General features: G+C 42.2%; 1 protein-coding gene across 1 annotated transcript; it reads left to right on the top strand.

Moving 5' to 3' along the window:
* Window positions 1-14,603: 14,603 nt before the first annotated feature.
* On the top strand, window positions 14,604-17,701 carry tent5c (terminal nucleotidyltransferase 5C). The gene is made up of 2 exons (XM_031873963.1): window positions 14,604-14,725; window positions 15,555-17,701. The coding sequence occupies exon 2, from the start codon at window positions 15,578-15,580 to the stop codon at window positions 16,727-16,729; it is 1,152 nt and encodes a 383-aa protein (XP_031729823.1). The 5' UTR covers window positions 14,604-14,725; window positions 15,555-15,577; the 3' UTR covers window positions 16,730-17,701.
* The last annotated feature ends 221 nt before the right edge of the window (window positions 17,702-17,922 follow it).

Raw genomic sequence — 17,922 nt, 5'->3', positions numbered from 1 at the left:
TGTGTGTGTGTGTGTGTGTGTGTGTGTGTGTGTGTGTGTGTGTGTGTTAGAGCTCGTCAAGAAGCCCGTTTGTGTGACGTGAATCTGCGATGTTCAATATCAACCGACTGGTTTAGGTGAACGAGAGGAAACTGAATTTGACTTCTAAAGAAGATTTTTTGTAGGAACTAAACTAAAGCAGCGAGATTCTATTGTTCTGTTTGTGTCTGTTTGATTCTTTTGAAGCCTTATTGTCGGCCGATGCTGTGCTCTTCTCACGCCCTTTGCTTTGTGTGCGTGTTGTCACTACGATGCTCACTTACTTCCTGTTGTTTTTGTTTGCACACACATTTCCTGTCCTCTAAGAGACGCAGAGAAGAAACTAAGAGACAACCGCTCAGAGAGTCTTTGTTTAAAGATTCTCTAAAAACGTATCAATGAACGGACCGACTGATCGATGCGTTTAAAGTCGTAGTTTATCTCCTTTTTCCTCAAAATGCGAAACAGCCTAACACGGAGAGAAAAGTCCAGATTTACGGGATAAAGCTGGAGACGTTTTCTCCTTTTTATAATTCATAATATGACAGTAACCCTTATTTATACAGCACCTTCAGAACAGGGTTACAAAGTGCTTTACAAGGTTGGAACAGGAATAAAAACACTTCAGGACTGCAGTGAAATATGTTAATATGTTAAGTGGAAATAAAATACTCAAGATGAGTTCTGAGGAGTGATTTAAAAGATCGATCACTTTTATTTATTGTCAATTAATCCCAAAACCAACAGTCCTCTGTGCCGCAGAGTCCAACACCTACTAAAGACACGACATGTTCCGAGTTTTTTTTATTGTCGTGGGATTGGCTGAGAGTGATATAGAATAAAGATAATAAGACATAAAACACTAAACATATGAAATGATATCTGCCTTATACTTTAAACGTCTTATGATGGAGGTTATATTTTGATATGTAATGTCAACATGTTGGTTTGGTTTAAGGCCAAACTTCTGAACCGAGTTTATATTTAATTAATCCCTTTTTATAAATAAATGAAACGGGAACGTCTCATAGCTCCTCTTCAGCGTGTAGATCAGCGTACAAACGTTCATCACATTATTCTCTCCATCATCTGGTATCATCTTCTCTTTCCGCTCATCAACCCATCGATGCAGTTCAGTGTTGGCTCTCAGTCTCTGACATCACGCTGACATCAACACCTATATCTTATGGGGGGGGGGGGTAACCTGGGCCATTGAGTCGCTGGGAGCGACGTTGATTTTGAAAACTGAGTGTTCTGTATTTGTATTTTTACTGAACTAAAAAAAAAAAAAGATCAAATTAAAGTATATGTAAATATGTTTAAAACTGAGACACAAATTCAATAAAGATGTTATGAAAAGTGATCAGAAACGAGGAGGATGTTCCGTGTTGTTTTTAACTTTCACCAGGTCCGAAGGATGAAGCCACCGAGGTCGAACACGGAAAACTTGCTCTAATATTAAGAAATGTGTTTCTGAAAACATTTGAGGGGAGAAATGAGCCATGCAGCTGCTGAATCTGTCTTTCATTTAAGATTAAAAATGTTGAGTTTCAAAGAGTTTTACGAGGAGGCGAGTGGCCTAGATCTCAACTTTATGCAGATGAGGCAGATACCCCATCTCTCGAATAGCACCGCGGAGCTACCGAAACGCATTGCACTGCTGCGCACACACACAATGAATGGAAAGCCTAGAAATGATGGATCCTGTGGACACGCAGCATGTTATTGAGCCATGGATTCCTGGGAAAAATCCCAAGCAAGCGCTCTTTGCTTCATGTCTTTAACCTGCATTCTCTCTAGTGTCCACCAGGGGGCGACTCCTCTGGTTGTATAGAAGTCTATGAGAAAATGACTCTACTTCTCTCTTGATTTATTACCTCAGTAAACATTGTAAACATGAGTTTATGGTCTCAATCTCTAGTTTCAAGTCTTCTTCAATACAGCATGATGTTCATTTAGTACATTATGCTCCATTTAGAGTCAAACAGACCATAAAGCAGGGGATGCTTTAGGGCGGGGCTACAGTGATTGACAGGTCTCTACCAGAGACGTATAAGGCGTCTACGTCACTCCTCCTCAGTCCTTATACGGTCACTTCCTGTTCACTGGTTGCAAAAAACCAAGATGGTGCCGGCCAAAATCCAAGGGTGACGTCATGATGACTACGTCCACCTCCGATATACATCTATGGTGAAATACAGCGTCTTTCAGGTTGGTTACAAATTGTCCTGATTGGACAGATTTTATTGACTCTAAAAGCAACTGCTTGATTCAAAGGATGGCTCCTAAAAATGTACCAAAACTGTACATTTAACCACTAAAACGTCTCAATCTGTTTATAACAAATAAGTCATTTTAAATTAAAGATTCGTTCTCCGTCGCCGCTCTTCAGACGTGTTTAAAAAGAACAAAGTTTGGACAAAACCCACAGCGGCTTCCTCCAAGATGGCAGCTCTCGTGCTAATAAGAAACTTTTTATCTGCCGCAGGTTCTGTTTATTCACAGACTGCATCTGTTCACCATCACCAGAGTCACACGAGGTTCCCTCTTGAGTTCTAAAGTACTCGCTGTACTTCCACATTTAAACATTTAAATCAGTACAAAATGTTCAACAAAAAAAAACATCAGCTCTTTTAACAAAGTGACTCGCCACATTCAGAGAGATCATTTCCACATTTAAACCTTTAAAAAAAACTTTTTGTGTGCGTGTGTGTGTGTGTGTGTCCTGGCACTTTTGGGCTCTTGGTGTGTTTGTCTGAGATAGTCGGAGGGGAAGCGAGCAGGTGCTTCCTGTTGCAAAGATGGCTGTGAACTGGAAAGTTGTGATCCCAGTAAGCACACACTCTGATAAGTTCGTGCATATCGTGAACTAAATATTGATCATTGTGTGAGTGGTTTCATAATGTGCGTTTGTCTCTGTATTTTCTTCGTGTAAGGAGGAGGAAGAGTGCTGTGCTGCAAAGACAACATTTAACGTATATTATAAAATGATGACGCGTTGATGGGAGCCACAGGGAGTTAGCAGTAGCTGCCTGTAGCTTCAACGTTAATATTATGACACATCTCAGGTTGTTGTTTTTTAAATGTGGCTGACTGAAAGTGCATTTGTGGGGTTTGTTGAAAGTTTTCAGAAATTAAAAGATGATTATTCGTCCTCAGTATGTCGCACATCCATCTACAGATCAACACTTTACACTTTGAGATGAGAAGTAAGGACCAACGCTAACTTCGGAACATGCAGGGTTTGAGCAGAGCTGGCTGGAAGGTTGTGATGGTTCTTCAGTTATTTGAAGCTCACCCATGATGTGTTTAATTAACCTAACTCAGTGGTTTTGTTGCCTAAACCTGTCTTTCGTTTTGTAACGTACCAGCAACACGAAAGCAAAACGGAGAATACCTTCAATGCCGGCTTCTGCTCAACCGCCTTCAACAGAAAAGACAGAGAGAAAATATTCAGGTTGATTTTGCACTAGTTTTGAGTGCTTCATTGGAGATTTAATGGCTTTTCACTCGCCTCAATAAAAGGCCATTAACTTGCACTTGACGCCCCCAAATTTGGGGGCTCTCGGGCTTAGGGGGGGTTGCAAATATCGTCCAAAAATGGCTCCCATTGAGAGCGAATATTGTGCATTTGTACGTTTCATATACCGGATTAAACAGCAACGTATGGGCAACACTATCATATAAGTCACTTTTTACACACTCCAAACACAACTATACACTACTAATATAAGCAACTAGAAAATGTGGCATAAAACTACGAATTCCTGGGCAAAAATCTGCGTTTATATTTACTGCACATTGATATTGGAACACGAAGCTAACGGCTACCGAGCTAACCAATACATCGCTTAGCATTAGCATTCGACGCAGAACGCATAAATACCTTCGGTTTTTCTCTCCATGGAACCACTACAAAGCTGTGAGTGAACAACGGCAATACAACAGTCCCCTTCACCGGAAAAAATTATCGCCATCTGCTTACCTTTATGAAAAAATCACAAAAATAACAGCGAAAATTATCCGGTTCAAAGCTAGAATCATTGTTGGCAACTGCATCCTGTCTGCTTCTCATCGGTTTCCTGTAGAAGGGGGGTCAATCTAACTTGTGGGACCCGGGGGTGGGTGGTCAGACTTTTGACGAATGGAATTTTACGCTCGGGGATGCACGGCACTCTTTGCATCTTTACTCGCTGGAAATTCTGTCAATCAACACCCGGCTTCGACGCCCGCCTTCCAGAGACTCTGACGCGTCGAAGGCGGGCTCATTAACTGAAATTGACCGATGATAGGCTGAGCTAGAGCCCCGTACACACACAGCAACTGAGAAAATCCCAATGGATGACAGCCAGAAACAGGCTCTGAGAGGACCCTGGCTCTCAAAATGATTCCAAACGGCTGTATTTGGATGTATTGAATAATATGAGTGATAACAAAAGTGAAATATATAGTTATATAGTATATAAAAGTACAGTGTAAGAGCTGCAACAGCTGGTTCCAAAATTACGACCTCGCATGACCTCTCTGTACTAAAAGCCTCTAACTTTCTTATTCTTCACTTTATCCCAGCCAACCTTTATTCTACGACTACTGATCGGCTGTGCTATGATTTGGGAGAGTTTTGAGGCAGCCAGCTGCATTATTTCAAAAACATAATATCAATAAAAGTGCTTTTTTTTCAGGCGAACCTGAATATTTTCAATTTGAGCTGTGTAATATCTTCATGTACTATATTAACCAGCAACATATACAGTCCCTGACAAAAGTCTTGTCACTTATCCATTTTGTAGAAACAACAGTTTATAACCTGACTTTTAATTAATCCATTGGTTTTAGAAATGGCTCGTATGAAAGCTAAAACCCTCCCAAATTATGTTTGATATACTAAAATAAATTTGCTTCACTGAAGAAAGATTGATCATTTAATGAACACAGAAAGGTCAGATTTTGGCAAGACAAAAGTTTTGTCGCCTACAGAGAGTAATGTGAAAATTGAACAAATAATTTACTTCAAATACAAAAATATGTTGCATAACATCAGTGAATTAAGTAGTGGTGCTGTGAGATCCATATTTAATATCTTGTATGACTTCCATGAGCTTGAAGGACTGCATCCATGCGGTTCGACAATGATTCATACAATTTATTGATGAAGTCATCAGGAATAGCAAAGAAAGCAGTCTTACATGCCTCCCAGAGTTCATCAAGATTCTTTGGTTTCGTCTTCCATGCTTCCTCTTTCATTCTACCCCAGACATGCTCAATGATGGTCATGTCTGGTGACTGGGCTGGCCAGTCCTGGAGCACCTTGATCTTCTTCGCCTTGAGGAACTTTGATGTAGAGATGGAAGTATGCGATGGAGCACCATCCTGCTGCAAAATTTGACCCCTTTTATGGTTGGGAATGTAAGAGGTAGCTAATACGTCTTGATATTTTAGGCTATTGATATTGCCTTCCACCCTGCAAATCTCTCGCACACCCCCATACTGGATGTAACCCCAGACCATGATTTTTCCGCCACCAAACTTATCCATGCGGGCTCCAGTAGGTCTCCTGCAATATTTGCGGCGGCTGTGATGTAATTCAACCGAAGATTCATCTGAGAAATCCACCTTCTGCCACTTTTCCAGCGTCCATCCTTTTAGCAGGCCGTGGGCCTTGGCAAATGCCACACGTTTTTTTAATTGCCTTTTGTTTAGTGCTGGTTTCTGGGCACTGATTCGACCATGGAGGCCATTTTGAGACAGAATTCTACAAACTGTCCTGGTTGACACGGGGACTTGAGGTGACCAGGCCTGGTGGAGCTCTGCTGTAGTGGAAAAGGGGCTGGCCTTGGATTTTCGAGCCAACAAACGGTCCTCCCGAGCAGTTGTCTTGCGGGGTCTGCCGGACCTGGGCTTGTCGAAAACATCTCCAGTCTCTTGAAATCTTTTTCTTATTCTTTGTACTTGATGCTGAGACACATTGAAGGTGTCAGCCACCTCAGCAGTGGACCTGGTCTTCAGTCTCTTGATAATCAACGCTTTGGTCTCAGGGTGAATCTTAGGCATGTTGTCAGAGGTCAAGTTGCAGTTGATGTGAAGGTCTGGTGTGCTGGGGTTCTTTTTATACACACCCACTAATTGATTGATCAATTATTGATCACAGGTGAGGCTGTAATCTAGGATCGGGTGCATCATATGACAAGGCGACAAGACTTTTGTCTTTGCAAAAACTGACTCAGTGGGCTTTACCAAGCTGTGAACGTTAGAATGCTTTTCAGCAGTTTCGTTTGGCACCAAAACATTATTTCAAAAGATGTTGGGATTGAAATTAGCCATTTCTTGTAAAAAAAAAAAAAATTGATTACAAATATATTGGAGGGGCACTTAAGGTCAACTTGTACCCAAGCGACAAGACTTTTGTCAGGGACTGTACACAACATTTACCCATCTGAACAATCTCACAAGTGTTATCTGAATTATAGCATCAAACATTATTAAAATAGACCTTGTAGTTACAGAATTGTGGTCTCCTTAGTATGGGTATAGCATTTTCGAGCAGAGGCCTACAAATAGGGCTAGAGTTTAAAAGGGTCTCCGTGTTTCTGTACATTTTAATATTTGTAGTTTCCATGTTCCTCTCCTGGTTGTATTTCAGCTTTCAGTTTTACACAAGCGCTGCGAGAGTGTGTTGAACATCTGTGAACGTCGCTTCCTATTGTGTTCAGAGGAAGACGTGTTTGACACAAAGCACAGGCGGCGTCCATCACTGTGTCACATTCAGCACTTCACAACAATGACACAAAAAACACCCAAAGAACGCACCGCCCCGTTTCCATCAGTCACTGGAAACTCCTTCAACCAGCCTCAACTTGTTGGATGTCATCAAAATCACGATAGGTTCATACCATAAACTCATTGATCCTCTCCCTCTGCACCGTGAACACATCCAGAGCGGCTCTGTTGGTGGAGTCGCTCGTGCTCCCTCCTTTGTTTTATTTGGCGCCGCGGCGGTCGATTGGCCTCGGTATGTTCTGGAATAGAGGAGGCGGGAGGAAGACAGAGGTCGTGGTAATCCTGGATTAGCTGAACTGTTTACACGTGGACAGAAAGCAGGAAAGAGAACAATCGGCAGCTCTGGAAGTGATGTTGTGATGAGTTACAGCGGTCTGGATTAAAATGGGATGTTTGGGGTTCACTGCTTCGCCCTGATGCCAAAAACTCATCCAACCAAGCTAAACCACAACATAGGTCGACTTTTAAAATTGACCCATATAAACATATTGTCATCTGGTGCCCATGTTAGCAGGAAGACAGTCTTACAACACAAGGCTCTAAAGGTCTTTACACACCGGGGGGTGATGATAATGTGAATATTTTTGTGTCAAAAACTTCTCATACCGACTGATTGCAATATCTGTTTTAAAAATCATGTGAAAACAATAATCAGTTTTTCTACTATCTCAAGAAATGAAGCCAAACTCATTAAAACGCTTTTATTTCCAGCAGGGTTGACTACTTTGACGGACTTCCTAAATGACCATCAAACAGCTTCAACTTGTACAAATTCCAGCTGCGAGAGTTCTTACAGAAACCAGAAGAAACGACCGTGTTGCTCGGATGCTTCGGTCCGTACACGGGCTGACAGAAAGGTCTTGAAAGCACTGCTGCTTGTTTATAAATCATGAAGTGGAGCCGGACCAAAATACCTCTCAGATGTGTTTCAGCTGCCAGAACCTGTCATGAACACCGACTGCCAGAACTAAACACGGGGAAGCAGCTAAAAGATGCTATGCTACTTCGCTCTGGAACCAACCGCCTTCTTTTTGCTAACTGACAGAATGCACTTATCTGTATGATCTGAGTGGATTTAAGTTCCCTCTGGTTAACAGATAAGCAGTGTACAAGTCTAGGGCTTTTATTGTGAAAGGTAAGAACAGGAGGAGTAGATCTGCCCTGCGCTGCACCACTGAACAGGAAGTGACCGTATTCAGATTGAGAAGGAGTGACGTAGAGATGCCTTATATGTCTCTGGTAGAGACCTGTCAATCACTGTGTAGCCCCGCCCTAAAGCATCCCCTGCTTTATGGTCTGTTTGACTCTAAATGGATCATAATGTACTAAATGAACATCATGCTGTATTGAAGAAGACTTGAAACTAGAGATTGAGACCATAAACTCATGTTTACAATGTTTACTGAGGTAATAAATCAAGAGAGAAGTAGAGTCATTTTCTCATAGACTTCTATACAACCAGAGGAGTCGCCCCCTGGTGGGCACTAGAGAGAATGCAGCTTTAACACATGAAGCTTTGACTTCATAACATCAGTCCACAAACCAATGAGTGACGTCACGATGACTACGTCCACTTCTTATATACAGTCTGTGGTTGAGTCTATTCAATACGTCACTCACGTTGACGGTTGCTTACTCGCGTGGCTTTAACTCTCCACCGAGAACAAGGATCCTAATTCACGTTCTTTTGTTTACGTTCTGAGCGTCCCTGTACAGGAAACTAATAGATTACATTCCGTGACTATTCTTTTACGACCTGCCGTGATACCGGGCTGTCCACACAGACGGTGAGGTTATTGGAAACACGGATATTTTGGAGGTTTCTGAAGTAAAAACATAAACGCAGAGACCGTTTTAAAGCTCTGTCGTTTCTCTCTCGTGTCACTTTCTCTCCATCAAACATGCTCTCTTTGCCAATTTCATCCCAAGTCGTTGACTTTCTCTCTTTCTCCCCATATTACAATGGTTTCAGTGGGGAAAAACAAACACTATCAATGACTACGCTCTGCAGAGATCGCTTCCTCCAATGAAAACCAATGGGGGGTGGGGGGGGGGATGTGACCAAAAACAACTCAATGATGTCAGAGGTAGCGCCGGGCTTTTAACCGTCCGACGGAGTCATTCTGAAAAGATTAACAGGTTTTCATCAGCAGACGTAGCGGAACCTTTAATGGCACTGGTGTGTGTGTGTGTGTGTGTGTGTGTGTGYGTGTGTGTGTGTGTGTGTGTGTGTGTGCGTGTGCGYGTGCGTGCGTGTGCAATACTGGCATCCAGGTCCATGCAAATCAATCGTGTGTGTGTGTGTGTTTAATGTGTTAATGGCGGGGGCTGCTTACCCAACCGTGACCTGCACACACTGAGTCACCTCTCAGGTGGCACAGTGGCAGAGCTCCATCTGCACAACGGGATCAACACACACACACACACACACACACACACGCACACACTAAACCATGCACTCAACCCCAGAAACGAACCTGCTGCCGTTCATCCCTAAACAAGAGTCGTCGCCTTTCAGAGATACGTTATTCAGGGGGTCTTTATACATACTGGATATTTTCGCAGCGAGTGAGCAGATGGCGCGGCACAAACGGATACAAATAACAACACCTTCACAAGATGCCGGAATATTTTGTTCTGTCAACAGAAATCCACCTGCAAACACGTTGCGTCACGGAGAGTGAACGGAAAGGAGATAAACACATTGTTGTGTAAGTTTCAGTGTGAAAAATAAAGGTAATGTGAGCCAGTAAACTGACTGGATATAAGAAGTGGACGTAGTTTAGACTTTTTTTTTAAAGTTCTGGCAATCTAAACAGGACTTCCCAAATATAATCCCACTGAGTATTGGAGTCCAGTCTGGTTCGTTCCTCAGAAAAATGTTCTGGCGAAGAGAGGAGGTGGATATCCAGACTCGGGTGTGTTCCTTCACCACACACAGTGAGCAGGTAAAAACCAGAAGCAACCTCCGGTTCTGAAAAGTGAATCCAAAGCTTCATGTGTTAAAGCTGCATTCTCTCTAGTGTCCACCAGGGGGCGACTCCTCTGGCTGTATAGAAGTCTATGAGAAAATGACTCTACTTCTCTCTTGATTTATTACCTCAGTAAACATTGTAAACATGAGTTTATGGTCTCAATCTCTAGTTTCAAGTCTTCTTCAATACAGCATGATGTTCATTTAGTACATTATGGTCCATTTAGAGTCAAACAGACCATAAAGCAGGGGATGCTTTAGGGCGGGGCTACACGGTGATTGACAGGTCTCTACCAGAGACGTATATGGTGTCTCTACGTCACTCCTCCTTAGTCCAGATATGGTCACTTCCTGTTCACTGCAAGATCTTGGCATCTTTTTTCTATATTTCTATATTATAGTTGAGAGAAATGATTCTTACTTGCAGTCCTAGTCTATTTCACTGCACGTGTGTCTTTTATTCTACAAAGATGATCTCAGAGCTGTTACATTTATGTATAATAATAAAAATCCTCCAGTCATCACATTAAAGTAAAAGCTCTCCTCCCTCCTCACCAGCTGACACGTTGTTATAAATGTTAATGATGACATCATAACAGATGTGTGTTTGTATATTTCAGTTTTAGAGAAAGTATGATGCACAGCGGGAGGGAATCCCCTCTCTGGTCCACTGGTTTCCTCTCAGTGCTGACTCACTGACACGGCTCCACACACCATCTCACCTCCTCGCTCTTCTGTTTTCACCACGGTGATGCAGCGGAGAGAGAAGCATCAAGAGAGAAACTGCATCTTGAGTCTTTGTTTGTTTCCTGCAGCTATCGAAGCGTTTCTCATCACGTTGTCCAGACGAGCAGAAAAACACACTTCAACAATCATATATATATGTGACTCTACTTTTAACTTTTTAAACAAATGTTTGTGATCACTGCAGGAAAACAACCACTTTACAAAATGTATTTTATATATTGTATATTTATAATATATAATATATCATAAATAATATTATTTATGTTATATTTTACGAATATTATATGTATATTAATAAATGTATTGTATTATGAATGTAATTTATAAAATGTTTTCCATTTATGTTTCCAGGTTCTTATCTTTTCCAGAAGAGAATATTGAGAAAACCCCTCAAACAATATCAGTCCTGTTTTATGACTTGTGTTTTATTCTACTTTGATGATGCAGAATAGATTCTCAGACTTGTTCTTGGTTAGTCATGTGATATTTTCGACCAGTATGAGCAGTGGGGGGGGGATTAGAAATGTTTTATTCAGGCGGCATCCTCTGGTTCTGCCGAGTGAAGTCAAAGCTTCATGTGTTAAAGCTGCATTCTCTCTAGTATCCACCAGGGGGCGACTCCTCTGGTTGTATAGAAGTCTATGAGAAAATGACTCTACTTCTCTCTTGATTTATTACCTCAGTAAACATTGTAAACATGAGTTTATGGTCTCAATCTCTAGTTTCAAGTCTTCTTCAATACAGCATGATGTTCATTTAGTACATTATGGTCCATTGAGAGCAGGGGTGTCCAAACTACGGGCCGCGGGCCAATTGCGGCCATAGGTCCATTTTGAATTTGCCCGCAGCTTCTCCACAAAATAAGAGCAATCAAAGAAACGTTTAGCCCGGATGATGACATGTTCTACACTGGTTTCCGAGTGAGAACAGAAAGTTAAGCAAATGGCAGCTAGCCAGCTCGCTCAACAACAGAAACACAGTTGTGCGGCGAATCGAAGACTCGCCGGCTAACCTAAAACATCAAGTGTCATATAAAGCTTGTGCATTTTTTTGCGGGGAGTTGACGATCATTTTTGCATTACGGAGGAGCCGCTTGATCTTAGGAGTCTAAAGAGCACAACAACGGGTAAGGACATGTTTGAAGCTGTGTCGGATGCAAATGACAAGATGGGACTGAATGGGACAAGCTGTGTGGAGTTACAACGGATGGGCCTCCAGCTATGAAAGGCGAGCGCAAAGGAATGGCCTCTATGGCGCGCGCCAAGGTGCAAGAGAGCGGAGGTGAGGCTGTTGAAATGCAGCGTATCATCCATCAAGAAGCCCTCTGTGCCAAGACAGTCCAGCTGGGCGATGTGATGAACACGGTTGTGAAAACTGTCAACATAATTCGAGCACGAGGGCACAACTGCGCAACTTCAATGTTGCGCACTTCCCCACGCAGTCCGAAGTCAAATGTGCTTTTCCAAAGGCCAACCTTTCTGCTAGAAAGGTGAAATACGTGTCCGTGATTTCAAGAGTCTTCTCTCATTGAGAAAGACACCGAGCTGTTCTCAACTCCCTTCTTCTTGAATGATGAGTCTGTTCGGCTCAACATACATATGTGAGCAAACATTTTCTCTGTTACATCTGAAGAAAAGCACATTGAGAACCACATTTGATTGATTTTGGTCACTTTAACACACTAGGGGTGAGGCGATATATCGGACCTCCAGTGAGTGGCCCAGTCCTTGGTATATTTTTCTGTATGTGACCCTCAGTGAAAAAAGTTTGGACACCCCTGCTTTAGAGTCAAACAGACCATAAAGCAGGGGATGCTTTAGGGCGGGGCTACTGTGATTTCCCTTTTTTAAAAGTAATGATGTAATTTGATGTTTGGAAGTGAAGCCTCTACTTTACCTGTGAGAACACACACGTAATAATTATTCTCACTTTTTCTACTCTGTGCTTTCATTTCCCGATAACCTGTTTTGTTTTGTACTTCAACTTCAAGCTGTTTCTAATCATCATCAAATGTTCGGTTTCAAAATAAAAGCGAGCTTGTGTTTTACTTTCCAAGGAATCATCATCACACTCGTGTCCTCCTGTGATTTCCTCCTTGAATCGTTCACAATAATCCAGTGTGTGTGTGTGTGTGTGTGTGTGTGTGTGTGTGTGTGAGTGGGGGGGATTTACAGAGGAATGTTCTGGTTTCTCATGAAGTGACTTCCATAGAAACAGGGGAGGTTGTTGGAGGTTGTTGGGTTTCACCCAGAGACTATGGGTCTGCTGTGTTTTCCTGTGTAGTAAAGAGAGTCTCGTCAGGACCGTCATCCTCTCGCTTCCGCTGCCGTTAAACAACATCCTGTTCTTCCATTTCTAAAGCATACAGCACCAGATCTCCACAGCTGTGCATTACACACTGAACACATGCACGCTGCTGTTTCATTACGACGTAAAGAAGAGGCTCACATGTTGTGAGAAGTTTAAACGTGGCTTTGAGGGTTCTGGTTTGCACGGATTAAGATTACTTTTATTACTTTTATTGGAACTATTTTCTACCAATAAGTGATATAAATAGACCAGATATCTTGTGACAGTCCTGTATTAAAACATATTACATCTACGAGGTGTGATGGAAGACAATAACTTGTTTTTTAGCAGCTTGCGTGTGTCGTTAGTCTGAGTTTATTCCAGATAAATGGAAAATATATAAAAACTGAACATGGAATCCATTTTTTTTTAGCTACAACTAGCAAAAAGAAATGTCTCCTCTACGGATTATAAAGTTCAGTTTGATTGAAAGTGAAGCAGGATTGTTTTAGACGTCTTTCTGATATATTTTGTCCTCATTGGACATCAGTGTGATTATTAGAAACACCTGTCGATACAATAAACTGACTACTGATCGTATCAAGTGTTGATAATCAATAAAAATTCACCTTTGTTGTGGTATTGTTTTTACTGAGGTTGTAAAAATACATTTCTCCAAATATCCTTCACTGTTTTTGACTCATTTGTTTTACATTTCAATTGCTTTATGTCGTCTTATTATTATTTTACTGATTTGGCTTCTTCTGATTTTGAGTTATTTTGACCTTTTTTAAAAAAAAATAAACCTTTATTTATACATATTTGTATAATGTTGAGACAACGACATGTTAGTGGAATCAAACAAGAACATTTTAAAGTGAAATTAAATGAGTAGAACATCAAATAAATAAATGGCTGTTTTTTAAAATCTATATTAAAAAATATATTAAAAACAAGCATTGCAAACGGTAGTTACTCAACATGAACATTAATTCAAATAAATACATATAATTAGGATAGTGTGTGTTTAGTGTTTGAGTTTTGATATATTCTTAAAATTCATTAAACAAATCCAGTTAAGTTGGGGATAACCTTTATTAATTCACATTTATGTATGTAAAATGTACCATATATAATAAATACATTTACAATGAATACAATTTTGTGTGTATTTATGTTCAAAAGTCAACTCAATTGTGATTTTATTCATCGTTTTACACGATATATAATATTTAATTTTGTTTAAAAAGTAACTGATTCTGAGTTATTATTGAATAAATTACATTATTGATATATTTTTTTAATTTGTGTGGATGTAGATTTGATGTATATATATAAATGTATTTATTTGTAAAGTGTAATATTTCGATGTGTACTTCTTTAATCTTTATAAATACATAAATTGCTTTTTTTCAACTGAGCTCCACCTGCCTGGAGACGGGGTCCATGATTACTATGGCAACGCAGAAAACCTCGTCGACCAATCAGAAGCGTCGTTCGGCGCATTGGTACAAAAGCAATCTGATCTGTTTTACGTCTGTGTGATCCGCCGCTGATGAAAGTTTTGAGTTCTTTTATTTTTAAGGGTAAATATACACATTCTATGTTTTATATCTTCCACCACACAACGCTTTATAACGTTAATATTTTACTTTTTAAATCATAAAAGTGACGCTACACAGACGGAGAGGAGGGACTATATCGTGTCATGGTTGCGCATCTATTTTTTTCTTTGGGTCGTACTTCAGCTGTATAAAGCAAGCGTGACTGCGCGTGCAGGTTCAAATACCGACTTCTCCTCAGCTCCCTGGCGTCGCACGTGTTTTGTCTCCCAGACGTTGGTGGATTATGTGAAGTTAACATCTTCTCTTTCTGACGTTCAACGCTTTCAGAGGACGCTTTTTTTTAAGGGGGAAAAATGTACGTATTGCTTTTAGTACTCTCTGTATTTTCTGTGTTTTTTAATGTCTTACGTTTTGAAAGTAACGTTAGAAAACCCTAACGCTAAATTAAAAAAAGTTACCGCAGTCGTTTGCTCCTGAAACCACGTGACATCAGTTTTTTGTAACGTCAGACGCACGGTTTTCCGTTTTATTGATAAATTCAAACGTGACTTTGCTGAATTCATAGATCGATGATTCGTCGCCATATGGCTTAATATTAAGTCAAATTTAAGGGTAATCCTGTCTTAATAAGCAACGTAAGTTGTTAGTTAAAACCAGGTGTTTTAAAAATGTTTTAATAGCGGTTAGTTACCGGTGAAATTAAAGTTTAAATGTCGCATTCGTCAGTCAGCTGGAGCAGATAATTACCGTAACGTGTGTATTAAACGTGTACGTTAAACTTACTTTACTGTGGCTTTTTTATTTATTTAAACACTGTTTAAAAAATAAAAAAGAGGCTCACGCGCGGGGAGCTGTTCTAGAAGCCTCACGAGCTCTGTGCTTTTTATACTGCGCGTGTGTGTAACGGAGAGCGAGCAGCTTGTCTCGTGCGCACATTCTGTTGCGCTCGTGCTGACTGGCTCATGATGCCGCTACTTGTTTCATGAGATTTTTTTAACAGCTGGCAAGCTGTGGTTTATTTATTACTTTTATTATATGTACTTGTGATTTGTGTTTATTGATGATCATTGTTAAATTGTGAAGTTGTAGAGTTTAAAAATGAGTTTTAAAATGAGTTTTTAAATGATGTGATTTGTAGTTTTTTAGCCTTGACTACCATCTGTTTCTCTCCCCTGTCGTCTCAGTTGATCTGAACTTTGTTGAGAAGATGGATAACCAGGAGGAATCAAAGAGTAGTTCGGTCAGTGTCCTCAGCTGGGAGCAGGTGAGCCGGCTCAACGAGGTCCTGACGGAGGTGGTGCCCGTTCACGGACGGGGGAACTTCCCCACCTTGCAGGTGCGGCTGAAGGACATCGTGTACCGGGTGCGATCCCGCCTGGAGCTCAGCGGCATCAGGGTCAAGGACGTCCGGCTCAACGGCTCCACGGCCAGCCACGTGCTGGTGAAGGACGTTGGCTGGAGCTACAAGGACCTGGACGTCATCTTCAGGGTGGACCTGCCGCACGAGGCCGAGTTCCGGCTCATCAAAGACATGGTGCTGGGCACCCTGCTGGACTTCCTGCCCGAGGGTGTGAACAAGGAGAAGATCACGCCCATGACCCTCAGAGAGGCGTACGTCCAGAAGCTGGTGAAGGTGAACACGGAGCAGGACCGCTGGAGCCTCATCTCGCTCTCCAACAACAACGGCCGCAACGTGGAGCTGAAGTTCGTGGACTCGATACGCCGGCAGTTTGAGTTCAGTGTGGACTCCTTTCAGATCGTGCTGGACTCCATGCTCTCGTACTACGAGCTGGCGCAGACGCCGATGTCGCCGGCGTTTCACCCGACGGTGAGCGGTGAGAGCGTGTACGGGGACTACGCCGCGGCGCTGAGCCACCTGAGCAACAAGCTCATCGCCACCAAGCGGCCCGAGGAGATCCGCGGCGGCGGCCTGCTCAAGTACTGCAACCTGCTGGTGCGGGACTTTCGGCCCGCCAGCGAGGAGGAGTTCAAGGCCCTGGAGCGCTACATGTGCTCACGCTTCTTCATCGACTTCCCCGACATCGGCGAGCAGCAGCGCAAGGTGGAGGCCTACCTCCAGAGCCACTTCGTGGGCGAGGAGAAGAGCAAGTACGACTACCTCATGATCCTGCGGCGCGTGGTCAACGAGAGCACGGTGTGCCTGATGGGCCACGAGCGGCGGCAGACGCTCCACCTCATCTCGCTGATGGCGTTCCGGGTGCTGGCGGAGCAGAACGCCATCCCGGACGCGTCCTGCGTCACCTGCTACTATCAGCCGGCGCCGTACGTCCGAGACCACAACTTCAGCAACTACTACGTGGCCAACCAGAACATTCCAACATGGCTGCCATGTAACTGACGCATATAAGAAAACAAGTGGAAGTGCTGCTGCTTTGGAGAAGAGAGGAGTAGTTACAAAAATACTTCTTCCCCCCCCCCCCCCCACTGAAAAAATATATATTATTGAGGCAATAAATACTTTGTTCCTCTCAAGGCACAATTATATTCAAGTGGACAAGTGTTTTGCTTTTGGAACCCTTTCTTATTCCTCATCTACAGAGTTCTTTAGCTCATTGAATAGGAAGTGAGATTTTTAAGTGTTTACTTTTTTTTTTTTTTTTTTTTTTCTCTCATCATGTTTGATTGTTTCCCTGTTTAACGGAGTTTTGTGCCTTAACCTCCAGGTGTTACCCCCCCCCAATGAGTTAATTATGGGCTATATTTTGCAACAAAAAAATGGGAAAAGTAACCTGTTATATAGCCTTACATTTGGTTTCCCCCTGTGATTATTAAAAAAAAAAAAAAAGATAAAAATGTAAAAAGGCAGAAAAAAAGTGTAAAATATTGAAAAATGGTATTATTGGGGAAAAGGGTAATGTATTTAAAAAAAAAAAAAAAAAAAAAGCACAAATGTTTAAAATATTGTTCTCGGGGGGGGGGGGGGGTGGCACATTAATGATCAGACTATAAAGGAGGGAACACTAGAGTCACTTTGTTTTAATTCATCTTGACACGCGTGTGGTCTCCTTAAAGATGCCTTCAGTGCCTGAGATTTGTAAAACATGCAAGAAAAATAACGTGCGTATTTTTATTTTCCCACTGTGAACGTCGGTGTAGGACGACCCGGTTTACTCAGCCCTGTACTGTTCAGCGGAGCTGTGCAGTGAGACAGTTTAGCCCTCCGAGAGTGCTGAGACCTGTTGAGATGCCGCGCTGTTGGCCTGCAGCGAGAGAGCCGGCTTTTTGGGAGAGTCCTGGAAGTGACTGACCCCTTAAAAGGAGCAGCACGTGGCGGACCCTGCCCGCCAGGGTCATTCCTAACCCCCCCCCCCCCCCCCTCTCAAAACCATTACAGGAGCTCCTTCTCTGACGCAGCTCGGTGACTGGCTGTAGTTTGACAGCCGGTCTATAATTATCTTTTTTTTTTTTTTTTTTTCTTTTTTTTTATTTGGGCCCTACCACCTTACATGTGAGGGGTGCTGAGTCACTTCCTGTCCACGTTTGAACCCCTTTTGTGGGCCTCGGACACCAGTGGAGTGCTACTGGTATGTT

Source organism: Anarrhichthys ocellatus, unplaced genomic scaffold, assembly GCF_004355925.1.
Source record: "Anarrhichthys ocellatus isolate YVR2014 unplaced genomic scaffold, GSC_Weel_1.0 scaffold77, whole genome shotgun sequence".
In the NCBI taxonomy this organism is placed as follows: domain Eukaryota; kingdom Metazoa; phylum Chordata; class Actinopteri; order Perciformes; family Anarhichadidae; genus Anarrhichthys; species Anarrhichthys ocellatus.
This window is presented reverse-complemented; position numbering and strand designations above follow the sequence as displayed.